Source organism: Drosophila kikkawai, chromosome 3R (assembly GCF_030179895.1).
Source record: "Drosophila kikkawai strain 14028-0561.14 chromosome 3R, DkikHiC1v2, whole genome shotgun sequence".
Taxonomy (NCBI): Eukaryota; Metazoa; Arthropoda; class Insecta; order Diptera; family Drosophilidae; genus Drosophila; species Drosophila kikkawai.
In genome coordinates, this window is record NC_091731.1 from 13,299,728 (window position 1) to 13,315,745 (window position 16,018).

General features: G+C 27.9%; 2 protein-coding genes across 5 annotated transcripts in view; both read left to right on the forward strand.

The window, feature by feature from the left end:
* Positions 1-10,346, forward strand: part of qin — a 73,921-nt gene extending 63,575 nt beyond the window's left edge. Inside the window, exons 1-8 of one of the 2 annotated variants that reach the window (XM_070286718.1) lie at positions 750-929; positions 1,061-1,264; positions 1,330-1,463; positions 1,554-2,279; positions 2,337-2,474; positions 2,533-2,975; positions 3,033-5,476; positions 9,463-10,346. In XM_070286718.1, the coding sequence (XP_070142819.1) occupies positions 1,211-1,264; positions 1,330-1,463; positions 1,554-2,279; positions 2,337-2,474; positions 2,533-2,975; positions 3,033-5,476; positions 9,463-10,167 (4,644 nt within the window). In that variant the 5' untranslated portion in view covers positions 750-929; positions 1,061-1,210 and the 3' untranslated portion in view covers positions 10,168-10,346. Of the gene's footprint in view, positions 1-749; positions 930-1,060; positions 1,265-1,329; positions 1,464-1,553; positions 2,280-2,336; positions 2,475-2,532; positions 2,976-3,032; positions 5,477-9,462 lie in introns of those variants that run through there. The other variant, XM_017179924.2, reaches the window with a different exon arrangement.
* Positions 10,347-11,594: 1,248 nt separating this feature from the next.
* On the forward strand, positions 11,595-15,392 carry LOC121502124 (tudor domain-containing protein 1-like). Of its 3 annotated transcripts, none has more exons than XM_070287247.1 (2): positions 11,595-11,733; positions 14,509-15,392. In XM_070287247.1, exon 2 carries the CDS (start codon positions 14,512-14,514, stop codon positions 15,211-15,213), a length of 702 nt encoding a protein of 233 aa, XP_070143348.1. In that variant the 5' UTR covers positions 11,595-11,733; positions 14,509-14,511; the 3' UTR covers positions 15,214-15,392. The 3 variants fall into 3 exon arrangements, with proteins under 3 accessions (XP_070143348.1, XP_041630952.1, XP_070143347.1); XM_041775018.2 differs by having other exon boundaries at positions 11,609-11,752; XM_070287246.1 differs by having other exon boundaries at positions 11,619-12,005.
* Positions 15,393-16,018: the final 626 nt, after the last annotated feature.

Consider the following 16,018-nt stretch of genomic DNA (forward strand, 5'->3'; position numbering starts at 1 on the left):
GGTTTCATTTACACGACAACTCTTGAGATTGGATCGCTCGATAGATGGATGGCTGTGGATGTGGATGCCCTTTTATGGCAGAACTAACGTGGCCCGTTGGCGCGAACTTGCCTGTCATCTGCTACAAATCAGCTGTCATAAGCCCGATCCGAGCCAAGCCAGCTTTTTCCGTGATTTTTACAATCACTTTCGAAAAACCCAACTAACGCCAAAGAGTCTTTGATAATGATCATTGCCACTCGACATAGCGATGAAGAAGATTGGAAACGAGACCAACAGAGAGGATGCTGCAGTTTCTGGTTGGGATTTTTTAGTAAAATTAGTATAAAATTTAGTATAAATACAAAATATATATATAAAAAATATAAACTTTTTAAGTTTCATTTTTAAACGTTTTCAAATGCTGAAAAGTCCATTGGGACCATTGGGACTAGACAATATTGTTTCTGTGTATGTAGAAGTTCTGCAACATTTACATTACACCAGTTCATGTTGCTCAACATGTTCCTAGCAACATTTGCGTTATTTTGGTGTTTCCCAGCAACATTTGGCTTTAGTTTCTTTTTTTCGCCCTGTTAAATTTTACATTTTTAACAAATTTTAGCATTTTCCTTTTAATTTCACCCACTATATATTTTGGGAACAGGATATCTCATAGTCGGCCACACTCGACTGTAACTTTTCTACTTGTTTATTATATTTTTCACTTTTGAAAAAATATTTAAAATAACATATACGTTTAATTTGTAATCTTTAAATGATTTCAACCATATTTAATGCTGGAAAATCCAGTTTAAAAGCTAAATTAACAGCACTGAGAAGAAGGTAGCCACCGATTGCCTGCGATTGGGAAATGTACAATTAAAACTCGAGAGGATGGCGCGCGCGCGCGATTGCTCGCAAAGCCATTCACCTGGCAAGGTGGATAGGTGAGGTCGGGTTAGGTGGCCACTGCGGCGGCGAAATCATTAGAATGTACAGCATATTCATCTGCATGGCTATCATCATCATCATCCACTGCTAACCACTTTCTGGTATTTCCCCCCCTACTCCCTGGCAGGTGGTGCGCGCGGCCAAACAGAAGCTGAGCGACTATGCCTCCGAGACCCTGGCCAGCATATCCAAACACTTTTGCCACCTGCACGGCCTGCTTCAGGTGGCCGAGCTACAGATTGTCGAGAAGCTGCGCGAGTCCAGTCTGCCGCCCCAAATGGAGCTCAACGAAGCCATGGGTCAGCTGAATGGCTACGAAGAATTGATCAAGGTGGGAGTGCTGGTAATACTATTTAAATATTTACCAACTAACATTTCTTTTTACCTCGCTGATAGCACATGATGCAATATCTGGATAATGGTGTGCCCAAGAATATCTGGCTAAAGGAGCTCATTCAGCAGTCCACCAAGCACCTGAAAAGGATACCCAGCACAGTGCAGGTCAGCCAGATCAAGATGAATCCTTATCGGTGAGTACATGGAGATTTTTCATATATAAGGAAAGGCATTATTATGATTATTGTTATATATAATAATCATTATTTCCTACAACCTTTTAGCATCTACAGTGAACACATTGATATACTCAGCATAATCGACAAAAAGTTCAACTGCACATTCGTGAATCCCAATATTAAAGTTAGCTTCAAAACCGATTTTGAGCGTGAACGCAGCATCTGCAGCATCAACAATGCAGACAACACATTCTCCATGAGCTTCAGCAGTGACAAAGAGAACACTTGCCGGTCCAATAGCCAGGGACCTGGGCAGCAGAACCAGCACCAGCTACTCAGCCAGAAATCCAATATCAATTCGATGTCTAGTTCTCAAAAAAATCATGCCAAAAAGTCGACCAAATCAAGCCTCAACTCTACTGCGGCCACAATCGATAGTTTTCAGCCAAGGAATCATCATCAGCAGCAGGACTTTGTGCGCAACTTCTCGACCATGGACATTACCAAGCCCGCCACAGGGATGGCAGAAAAGGCGGACTGGTTTAAGACCGATGCAGTGGTAAACATTCGCTCCATTAAATCACCAGAGGACTTCTACGTACAGGACACTAATGCGGCCCAGCGGGTACGCAACGAGATAGACACATTTGCACAGTCGCTGACGGGCATCCTCGCTCCCCCGGATATTGAGGTGGGCCAGCATTATATCATCTATGTCAAAGATCAGCATCGCTACTATCGGGCCATGGTCACCCAGAAGATGGCCACACAGGACACCTGCAAGGTCTTCTTTCCGGACACTGGTGTCTTCCACGAGATGCACACTAGCCAGTGAGTCTTTTGTTGGGGTACAAGTAAACGATAAAAATAAAATATCTTTAACTTCAGCTTCCGAGAGATGCCAGAGCGCCTGTCCCATCTCCCATACTCAGCCATGCACTGCAGCCTGGAACTTATGCCCACAAGTGGCGCCGATTCAGAGTGGGGTCCCAAGGCCATCACCTTTCTCAAGCAGATAATTAAAAAGTAAGTAACTCCTGGCTCAACTTGTTCTCTTGACACGTATCCTCCTTTCCAATTGCAGCAATCCCGTTCGCCTGATTGTCAAGAAGGCTTTGTCCCATGACCTGCACGAGGTGGACCTTATCAGCAGCAACTACAAAACTAGCATCTCCGTGCGCGACTCCTTTTTATATTCTGGCCTGGCCCGCTCTCGCTGCGGCCTTCCGCCGGCCGTTAGTCTGAACCTTCCACCTTCCAAACACCGTTTGCCCAGACCTAAACTCCAGTTTGGCGATATCTTCATGATCCAAATGATGCATGTGGAGCATCCGCAAGAGTTTTATGTTATGCGCCACGACCTTGAGTCCGAGCGCTGCCAGATGCAGAGCAGCTTGCAGAGACACATGGATCGCCTGAGCCTCAACAAGCTGGAAAGTATCTTTCTGGGACGCCTGCATCTCGGCTGCGTGCTACAGTTGGATGGCCTATGGAAGCGAGCCAGCATCGAGCAGATATTGCCTGATGGTGAGTGTAAAGTCTTTGGGAAATATATATATATTTTTGATGGGGGTTTTGTTTTAGGATACGTTGTTGTTCGCCTGGTGGACGATGGCCCCACCCAGACGGTTTACTGGGACGAGTTATTTGTGCTGCCGGCGGAGTTCTGGGAACCGGAACGAACTATCAGGTGCAGCCTAGCGGATGTGGAGACCCTGCAGGATTTGTCGTACGTGTGGACTACCGAGGCAACGGCTTTCTTTAAGCAGCTCACCTCGAATCCCAAGCTGTACATTGAAGTAATCAACTTCACCGAGGATGTGGTCTATGTGGCGCTGAAATTTACGCGTGGCACTTCAGAGACAACAAACGTGGCAGTGCAAATGGTTGCCCAGCGACACTGTACATCCACTGGGGAGAGCAGCCGAATGTTTAGCAATGCACAGGCTTCGCAACGATCCGCTCGCCTCGATGACGACACTCGCAGATTCTTGGATCAGCAGAAGGTGCAAGCGGTGGCGCTGACACCCTTTCGAAAGCCAGAGGCAGGAACCGAGGACCGAAACGAGCGGTCAAATGTGAAAATACTCTACATCCGTCAGCCTGGTGAGTTCTATGTGACCCTGCCTCACTTCCAGTCGGCCATCGAGAGAATGCAGCAGTCTGTGCAGATGGCGGCGGAGGCAATGTATCAGAATCAGGTGCTCCAGACAGATTGGAAAGTGGGCGATTTGTGCTTAGTCAGGGTCCAGGCTGATTCCGACCTGGACACCCTTTGGCACCGTGGCGTGGTGACGCAGGTGAACTCCTCATTCCGCTACCATATCCAGCTGCGGGACATCGGCCAGGTGGTCGAAAATGTGCCCACCAGTAGCATGGCCAATGCCGACGAGTCCCTGATGAAAATTACCAGCAGCGCCTTGCGTTGCCACTTGTGCGGCATCAAACCTGTGGGCACCGAGTGGAGTACCGAGGCCATAGACTACTTCAAGGACCAGGTGCAGGCCTACGACCAGGTCTATACGACGAGTCAGGGCAAGACGTCCAACTCCGTGAGCGTGATCCTCTATGGCGCACACACCGTGGTCAGTGGACCCTTCTCGCCCGCTCACACCATTTATGTGAATATAAACAAGGAGCTTTTGAGGAAGAACTTGGCCGTAAAGAATATAGACGATATAAACGATACCCAGAACTCGATGCTGTTTTTCGATAGCTTTTCCTCCACCGGAACCACCATCTCCAACGACAAGGAGCCAGTGCAAACGTGGCTGGATAAGATCGATGAATCCAGGATCTTTACAAACCTTATTGAAGTGCCAGGTGGCAGGACTGTGCGCGGCTTCGAGCACAATGAGGACATGCCGCCAATGGAACTGCTTGATGATTTGGCAAAGGGCCAAAAGACCACTGGCCAAACTGTGCCGCCTCCTGGTTGGTCTACGCCTCGCAAAAGCGACAAAACCATATTCACGGCCATTGCCACGAACGTGAACTACGAGTGCAGCATCTATTTGACTTTGGGCAGTGACAAACCCTACTTGGAGTACATGCGCAAGCTGCTGGAGTACCACTACAAGCCTTTGATGAACAGACAGCAGCAGAAGAATCGCTGCTACACCTACGGGGTGGGCCAACCGGTGCTGGTCACCTATCACATGGACAACCTGCTTTATCGCGGCATAGTGCAGCGTCTGCCTAACAATCACGATGAGTACACGGTGTACTACGTTGACTATGGTAACTTGGAAAAGGTCAAGGCGGATGAGATGCTGCCATATGCCCCCTTCCCGCAGCTGAATGCCATGTGCTGGCTGGTTAACATTCACGGAGTACGACCAAAGGGCGGAAAGTATACCGACAAGCAGATGGATACAGTGCATCAGCAACTGGTGATGAAGCTGAGCAGTGTGCATGTGGTGGAGCCGAGGGGAGTGGGGACCAGTAAACTGCCCACGTGCAACATCAAGGTGGGCCACGTAGACATGGCCACCATGATGATAGACTGCGGCATGGCTATTCCAGTGGAAGCCAAAAACCAAAAGAACAGTCTGAAATTCACTTTACAGAAGAAAGAACTCGAGGCTTTCAGGGTCTTTGACGAACTGGAAACTCTGGGCGCCACACAGCAGCGCCGTCTAGGCGGCCAATCTCATCATAGAAACGAAACTGATTCGTCTGTAAATCAGCCGCCGGTTAAGAAAATGTATCTGTTGAACACCAAGGAGGTGAATCGCTTCGAAAAGGACCAGGATTTCGATTGCCAGCAGGCAGCGCAGGAGATGGGCCTCGACAACAGCTACGATTGCGCCGATTCAGATGGTTGTTCGGGAGAACTTCAGGCGGCAGATGTCACTATCGCAGACGATGAGGAGATTGAGCTGGGCAGAGACCATTGCCTTCACGAAATGGACATCAATATTGATGGTGAAGATTCTTCCAGCAGCGATAGCTCCAGCGATGAAATGAAGCCGCTAAGCATTTCGGCCGCCGATCAATTGCAGCGTCGCATCGAACTGCGCCACAAGGTGAGTGCCAAATTCTAGCTTCTGATTCAATTTAATATTTTAAAAATAAATATTTAAAAATATGTAAAATATTTCTTATTTAATATTAAAATATACAGAATATAAAAATATTAAATATTAAAATATAAATATTAAAATATTAAATATTAAAATATAAAAATAATATTATCAAGTATTTATATATATTTATTTTAAAAAATTAATTTAAATAATATTGAAATATTTATTATTTTTTAAAAATAAACAAAAATAACTTATTAAAAGTAATATTTATATATATATATAAAATATATTATATAATATATATATATTTTAATATTTAAAAAAATAAATATAAGTATTTAATAATAATATTTAAATATTCAATTTTTCAATATTTAAAAAAAAGTAAAAATAATTATTTCAAAATAATATTTAATGTTTTAATATATAAAAAATAAACATAAATAGTTTTTTCATATTAATATTTAAATATTTTATATTGTTATATTACAAAATAAATATAACTAAGTATTTAATAATAATATTAAATGTTTTTAATATTTTAAAAATAAATATTTAAAAATAATTAAAATATTTAATATTTAATATTAAAATATAAATATTAAAATATATAAATATAAAATATAAAAATAATATTATCAAGTATTTAAATTTATTTTAAAAAATTAATTTAAATAATAATATTGAAATATGTTATATTTTAATATTTAAAAAAATAAATATAAGTATTTAATAATAATATTTAAATATTCAATTCTTCAATATTTAAAAAAATAAATAAAAATAAATATTTCAAAATAATATTTAATATTTTAATATTTAAAAAATAAACATAAATAGTTTTTTCATATTAATATTTAAATATTTTATATTGTTATATTAAAAAATAAATATAACTAAGTATTTAATAATAATATTAAATGTTTTTAATATTTTAAAAATAAACATAAATAATTTTTTAAATAAATAAATCCTAGTTTCAATTTAGTATTTTAAAAATAAATATTTAAAAATAATTAAAATATTTCATATTTAATATTAAAATATAAATATTAAAATATAAATATTAAAATATTAAAATATTAAAATATTAAAATATTAAAATATTAAAATATTAAAATATTAAAATATTAAAATATTAAAATATTAAAATATTAAAATATTAAAATATTAAAATATTAAAATATTAAAATATTAAAATATTAAAATATTAAAATATTAAAATATTAAAATATTAAAATGTTAAAATATTAAAATATTAAAATATTAAAATATTAAAATATTAAAATATTAAAATATTAAAATATTAAAATAATAAAATATTAAAATATTAAAATATTAAAATATTAAAATATTAAAATATTAAAATATTAAAATATTAAAATATTAAAATATTAAAATATTAAAATATTAAAATATTAAAATATTAAAATATTAAAATATTAAAATATTAAAATATTAAAATATTAAAATATTAAAATATTAAAATATTAAAATATTAAAATATTAAAATATTAAAATATTAAAATATTAAAATATTAAAATATTAAAATATTAAAATATTAAAATATTAAAATATTAAAATATTAAAATATTAAAATATTAAAATATTAAAATATTAAAATATTAAAATATTAAAATATTAAAATATTAAAATATTAAAATATTAAAATATTAAAATATTAAAATATTAAAATATTAAAATATTAAAATATTAAAATATTAAAATATTAAAATATTAAAATATTAAAATATTAAAATATTAAAATATTAAAATATTAAAATATTAAAATATTAAAATATTAAAATATTAAAATATTAAAATATTAAAATATTAAAATATTAAAATATTAAAATATTAAAATATTAAAATATTAAAATATTAAAATATTAAAATATTAAAATATTAAAATATTAAAATATTAAAATATTAAAATATTAAAATATTAAAATATTAAAATATTAAAATATTAAAATATTAAAATATTAAAATATTAAAATATTAAAATATTAAAATATTAAAATATTAAAATATTAAAATATTAAAATATTAAAATATTAAAATATTAAAATATTAAAATATTAAAATATTAAAATATTAAAATATTAAAATATTAAAATATTAAAATATTAAAATATTAAAATATTAAAATATTAAAATATTAAAATATTAAAATATTAAAATATTAAAATATTAAAATATTAAAATATTAAAATATTAAAATATTAAAATATTAAAATATTAAAATATTAAAATATTAAAATATTAAAATATTAAAATATTAAAATATTAAAATATTAAAATATTAAAATATTAAAATATTAAAATATTAAAATATTAAAATATTAAAATATTAAAATGTTAAAATATTAAAATATTAAAATATTAAAATATTAAAATATTAAAATATTAAAATATTAAAATATTAAAATATTAGAATATTAAAATATTAAAATATTAAAATATTAAAATATTAAAATATTAAAATATTAAAATATTAAAATATTAAAATATTAAAATATTAAAATATTAAAATATTAAAATATTAAAATATTAAAATATTAAAATATTAAAATATTAAAATATTAAAATATTAAAATATTAAAATATTAAAATATTAAAATATTAAAATATTAAAATATTAAAATATTAAAATATTAAAATATTAAAATATTAAAATATTAAAATATTAAAATATTAAAATATTAAAATATTAAAATATTAAAATATTAAAATATTAAAATATTAAAATATTAAAATATTAAAATATTAAAATATTAAAATATTAAAATATTAAAATATTAAAATATTAAAATATTAAAATATTAAAATATTAAAATATTAAAATATTAAAATATTAAAATATTAAAATATTAAAATATTAAAATATTAAAATATTAAAATATTAAAATATTAAAATATTAAAATATTAAAATATTAAAATATTAAAATATTAAAATATTAAAATATTAAAATATTAAAATATTAAAATATTAAAATATTAAAATATTAAAATATTAAAATATTAAAATATTAAAATATTAAAATATTAAAATATTAAAATATTAAAATATTAAAATATTAAAATATTAAAATATTAAAATATTAAAATATTAAAATATTAAAATATTAAAATATTAAGATATTAAAATATTAAAATATTAAAATATTAAAACATTAAAATATTAAAATATTAAAATATTAAAATATTAAAATATTAAAATATTAAAATATTAAAATATTAAAATATTAAAATATTAAAATATTAAAATATTAAAATATTAAAATATTAAAATATTAAAATATTAAAATATTAAAATATTAAAATATTAAAATATTAAAATATTAAAATATTAAAATATTAAAATATTAAAATATTAAAATATTAAAATATTAAAATATTAAAATATAAAAATATTAAAATATAAAATATAAAAATAATATTATCAAGTATTTATATTTATTTTAAAAAATTAATTTAATTAATAATATTGAAATATGTTATATTTTTATATAATAAATATTTAAAAAAATAAATATAAGTATTTAATAATAATATTTAAATATTCAATTTTTCAATATTTAAAAAATAAATAAAAATAAATACTTCAAAATAATATTTAATGTTTTAATATTTAAAAAATAAACATAAATAGTTTTTTCATATTAATATTGAAATATTTTATATTGTTATATTAAAAAATAAATATAACTAAGTATTTAATAATAATATTTAATGTTTTTAATATTTTAAAAATAAACATAAATAACTTTTTAATAATAATGTTTAGGTATTTTTATTTTAATATAACAATATATCAATAACAAATATAAATAAGTATTTAATTATAATATTTAAATATTTAATATTTTAATTTTTAAAAAATAAATATATCAATATAATATTTAATGTGATAATATAAATAAGTCTTTAATAAAATATAAATTTATATTATATTTTAATATTCTCTTTCCCAAACAGGATATGAAAGAAAACGTTAGCTTCTCGCCAATGGACACATCTTCGGTGAAATCCAACTTTGATGGCAGCACCAGCTTCAAGACGCTCAGTCTTCCCACTGGCGTGAAGGAGTTCCTGTGCACAGTGAACAATGTGCTTTCGGCTTTGGAGCTGCAGATAGCTCCTTGTCTCTCCGAGTTCACCAAGCACGAAATTACGCTGATCAAAGAGACAAGTCTTTTAATCAAGGAAGCGGCTGCTCTGACGAGTCCCAAGATCAACGACTTATGCCTGGCCCGCTACTCGAAGGATAGGCGGTGGTATCGGGCCATCGTCAAGGAGATCCAGGAGAGAATTGAGCAAGCCACCGTATTCTACATTGATTTTCATGACACCGAGCGGGTGTCCTACACTAACCTCAAGGAGATGCCAAATCAATTGTTCATGTTCCCGCAGCGCTCCTTCCGCGTCAAGTTGCACGGCGTGAAGAGGAACCAGAACTATGAGGACAAGAAAGTGCTCCAAAGCCTACGAACTTGCCTCTGCAACTACTCGAAGGTCTATGCCCGAGTCCATTATCCGTTTAACTACCATGCCAACAACGGCGATCATTCGGAGGTCGGAAAGTTTGATCTCATCGAGGTGGAACTGTTCGAGAACAGGCATAAAAAGAAGCTTGCCTACCAGTCGCTCATCGACAATTGGATGTTGATACCCAAGAAATAGAACTAAAAGTGTGACGAGTCACAAAAACTATTATCTTATTATATCCATTATCTGCGTTTAGAAAATGCGCGCTTTGATTTCACTCATTACATTGTTTTACATAATTGAATATGTAGCCCAGTCTTATTTTTAATTTCATTTTCTCTTTGACAAATAAACAATAAGCTTCAGTTACTATATTTTATTGATTTTACAGTATGAATGGGCTGTGGTAAGTAGTAGAGTTGGAAATAAAATTGATTCTATTATCGATTTTAATTTTTGGAATCAATTTATACGAAAAAGTTACCTTGTGAAAAAGTTAGGTACAAATTAATTTAAATACAAATATTAACAGATCAAATGTAAAGAACAATCAAATTACAAATCTATTATGCATATAAATATGTAATCTTTATACCCTTGCAGGGTATTATAATTTCAGTCAGAAGTTTGCAACGCAGTGAAGGAGCCATTTTTGCGAAATTTTAAAAGGGGTTACATCATTAAAATTTTTGATTTTGATAAAAAATTGAATTTTCAAAATTTTTAAATGAAGTATGCAGATGTATTAACTAGAAAATCTTGCACAGAACACTTTTCCGATTTAAAATTAATGCTCTTTTGGCCGAGTTATGATATTTTTAATTTAAAAAAAAATCAAGATTTTATAAGACAAAATAATATTTTTCTAAGTCAAGGAATCATTTCCGACCCCATAAACCATATATATTCTTAATCAGCATCAACAGGGGAATCTTTTTAGATATGTCCGGAAGAAATCGATTTTTGGGCCATTTTTGCGAAATTTTAAAAGGGGTTACATCATTAAAATTTTTGATTTTGATAAAAAATTGAATTTTCAAAATTTTTAAATGAAGTATGCAGATTTATTAACTAGAAAATCTTGCACAGAACACTTTTCCGATTTAAAATTAATGCTCTTTTGGCCGAGTTATGATATTTTTAATTTAAAAAAAAATCAAGTTTTTATAATACAAAATAATATTTTTCTAAGTCAAGGAATCATTTCCGACCCCATAAACCATATATATTCTTGATCAGCATTAACATGCAAATCTTTCTAGAAATGTCCGGAAGAAATCGATTTTTTGGCCATTTTTGCGAAATTTGATAAGGGGTTACATCATTAAAATTTGCAAAAATGGCCAAAAATTTGGATTTCTTAAAATTTTAAATTTGATATGCAGTTTTTTTAAATTAATAAAAACTAACACAAAACTGCTTTCCGAATCGAAATTAATGCATTTTTGGCTTAGTTATGATATATTTTAATTGTTACCTGCAAGGGTATACAAACTTTGGCTGGCCAAAGTTAGCTTTCTTTCTTGTTATTATTTCAATTTTCGATTTTAATCGATTTATAAATCGATTTTATAAATTTGTCAAAAACCGGAGCAGCTCAAAAAGAAATCGAAAATTTTTTACTATTACCGGAGCAGGCCTGTAAATTTTTAGCATCTTTAAAAATTTGTTTTTGAAAATCTTAAACGGGAAAATATAATAAAAGTGTGCTTCAAAAGTAATCAAAATTAATGCTCCTAGAGCACAAAATCAATAAATTTGGCAAGTTTGTATGGCAAATGTAATTATAAGTTTTTCCTATAACAAGAACATAGATTTGTACATTTTCACAAATCCAACATTAATTTCCCTAAAATCAGCAAAAAATTTACCGTTTAAGGAATATTATAACAGTTTCTCTGGCACGTAGCACAGATCAGCGCATCGTCGGTCTTAGGCTGATTTCACATTGAGAAATCGATTCTATTGATTCCGCACCCCGGAAAACCCAAAAGACAAATGAATAATGCCAGATAGAAATCCATAATTGTTTTGTAATTATCCATAAATTGAATTTATTTCCTCCATAGAATGTTTGTTTCATTCCATTAGTTCTCATTGAAATTTGTTGTATTGTAAGTTGTAAATATTTTAAAATTGTGTTTGTTTTCATTTGTTTCGTTATTATTATTATTATTATTATTATAATAATGCTTGAATGTATTATGAAATTTCATTTATACTTAATGTTGTGTTCACTTAATGCTAGAAATTTTAACTAATTGCTGCATTAAACCATTGAAACAATCTTTGTTTTTCTTTTTTGTTTTTTGTTTTTAAATATAGCCTAGAGAAGTTGCAACTACGATAAATGAAAATACGCTACGTACATCGAAATTGTTTATCCCAATATGACAGTTGTGTTCGCTTACGTTCGATTGCTGTTGTTCAATTAGAAAAATACAAATTATATAACAAGTTTCTCAGATGGGCCTTCGTTTTGTTTGTCTGCGCAATGTGTGTGTATTTGTGTGTTTGTCCTTTGCTTAGAATGTGCTCGAAAGTTGTAAAACCAATTGTGGCTAACTTAGATTAACTAGCACGCATGCGTACATAAAATAATGGGCTTAATGCAAACTAAGAACTACGGAAATAAAAATTATATCGCGGCATATAAAGTAGGTATATTAATCGATGTATATTGCACTGAACTAGGTATGCATGCCATTTCACTAAATAAAATCTAAAAACTAAATGGGATTAAAATTGGGCGGGGGGTAAAGAGGGGCAACACTTTCACATTTAGCTACGTTCTTAAACCACATCCAAAAATGTATGATTAGTAAAATGTTCATATTCATTGTGATATTTGTTGTTTCTCGTCTGTTGGCATTCGCATATAGTTCGATAAGTAATACTAATTTGTTTTGTTTTGTTTTTTGTTTTAAAATATTAAAATATTAAAATATTAAAATATTAAAATATTAAAATATTAAAATATTAAAATATTAAAATATTAAAATATTAAAATATTAAAATATTAAAATATTAAAATATTAAAATATTAAAATATTAAAATATTAAAATATTAAAATATTAAAATATTAAAATATTAAAATATTAAAATATTAAAATATTAAAGTATTAAAATATTAAAATATTAAAATATTAAAATATTAAAATATTAAAATATTAAAATATTAAAATATTAAAATATTAAAATATTAAAATATTAAAATATTAAAATATTAAAATATTAAAATATTAAAATATTAAAATATTAAAATATTAAAATATTAAAATATTAAAATATTAAAATATTAAAATATTAAAATATTAAAATATTAAAATATTAAAATATTAAAATATTAAAATATTAAAATATTAAAATATTAAAATATTAAAATATTAAAATATTAAAATATTAAAATATTAAAATATTAAAATATTAAAATATTAAAATATTAAAATATTAAAATATTAAAATATTAAAATATTAAAATATTAAAATATTAAAATATTAAAATATTAAAATATTAAAATATTAAAATATTAAAATATTAAAATATTAAAATATTAAAATATTAAAATATTAAAATATTAAAATATTAAAATATTAAAATATTAAAATATTAAAATATTAAAATATTAAAATATTAAAATATTAAAATATTAAAATATTAAAATATTAAAATATTAAAATATTAAAATATTAAAATATTAAAATATTAAAATATTAAAATATTAAAATATTAAAATATTAAAATATTAAAATATTAAAATATTAAAATATTAAAATATTAAAATATTAAAATATTAAAATATTAAAATATTAAAATATTAAAATATTAAAATATTAAAATATTAAAATATTAAAATATTAAAATATTAAAATATTAAAATATTAAAATATTAAAATATTAAAATATTAAAATATTAAAATATTAAAATATTAAAATATTAAAATATTAAAATATTAAAATATAAAAATATTAAAATATAAAATATAAAAATAATATTATCAAGTATTTATATTTATTTTAAAAAATTAATTTAATTAATAATATTGAAATATGTTATATTTTTATATAATAAATATTTAAAAAAATAAATATAAGTATTTAATAATAATATTTAAATATTCAATTTTTCAATATTTAAAAAATAAATAAAAATAAATACTTCAAAATAATATTTAATGTTTTAATATTTAAAAAATAAACATAAATAGTTTTTTCATATTAATATTGAAATATTTTATATTGTTATATTAAAAAATAAATATAACTAAGTATTTAATAATAATATTTAATGTTTTTAATATTTTAAAAATAAACATAAATAACTTTTTAATAATAATATTTAGGTATTTTTATTTTAATATAACAATATATCAATAACAAATATAAATAAGTATTTAATTATAATATTTAAATATTTAATATTTTAATTTTTAAAAAATAAATATATCAATATAATATTTAATGTTTTAATATAAATAAGTATTTAATAAAATATAAATTTATATTATATTTTAATATTCTCTTTCCCAAACAGGATATGAAAGAAAACGTTAGCTTCTCGCCAATGGACACATCTTCGGTGAAATCCAACTTTGATGGCAGCACCAGCTTCAAGACGCTCAGTCTTCCCACTGGCGTGAAGGAGTTCCTGTGCACAGTGAACAATGTGCTTTCGGCTTTGGAGCTGCAGATAGCTCCTTGTCTCTCCGAGTTCACCAAGCACGAAATTACGCTGATCAAAGAGACAAGTCTTTTAATCAAGGAAGCGGCTGCTCTGACGAGTCCCAAGATCAACGACTTATGCCTGGCCCGCTACTCGAAGGATAGGCGGTGGTATCGGGCCATCGTCAAGGAGATCCAGGAGAGAATTGAGCAAGCCACCGTATTCTACATTGATTTTCATGACACCGAGCGGGTGTCCTACACTAACCTCAAGGAGATGCCAAATCAATTGTTCATGTTCCCGCAGCGCTCCTTCCGCGTCAAGTTGCACGGCGTGAAGAGGAACCAGAACTATGAGGACAAGAAAGTGCTCCAAAGCCTACGAACTTGCCTCTGCAACTACTCGAAGGTCTATGCCCGAGTCCATTATCCGTTTAACTACCATGCCAACAACGGCGATCATTCGGAGGTCGGAAAGTTTGATCTCATCGAGGTGGAACTGTTCGAGAACAGGCATAAAAAGAAGCTTGCCTACCAGTCGCTCATCGACAATTGGATGTTGATACCCAAGAAATAGAACTAAAAGTGTGACGAGTCACAAAAACTATTATCTTATTATATCCATTATCTGCGTTTAGAAAATGCGCGCTTTGATTTCACTCATTACATTGTTTTACATAATTGAATATGTAGCCCAGTCTTATTTTTAATTTCATTTTCTCTTTGACAAATAAACAATAAGCTTCAGTTACTATATTTTATTGATTTTACAGTATGAATGGGCTGTGGTAAGTAGTAGAGTTGGAAATAAAATTGATTCTATTATCGATTTTAATTTTTGGAATCAATTTATACGAAAAAGTTACCTTGTGAAAAAGTTAGGTACAAATTAATTTAAATACAAATATTAACAGATCAAATGTAAAGAACAATCAAATTACAAATCTATTATGCATATAAATATGTAATCTTTATACCCTTGCAGGGTATTATAATTTCAGTCAGAAGTTTGCAACGCAGTGAAGGAGCCATTTTTGCGAAATTTTAAAAGGGGTTACATCATTAAAATTTTTGATTTTGATAAAAAATTGAATTTTCAAAATTTTTAAATGAAGTATGCAGATGTATTAACTAGAAAATCTTGCACAGAACACTTTTCCGATTTAAAATTAATGCTCTTTTGGCCGAGTTATGATATTTTTAATTTAAAAAAAAATCAAGATTTTATAAGACAAAATAATATTTTTCTAAGTCAAGGAATCATTTCCGACCCCATAAACCATATATATTCTTAATCAGCATCAACAGGGGAATCTTTTTAGATATGTCCGGAAGAAATCGATTTTTGGGCCATTTTTGCGAAATTTTAAAAGGGGTTACAT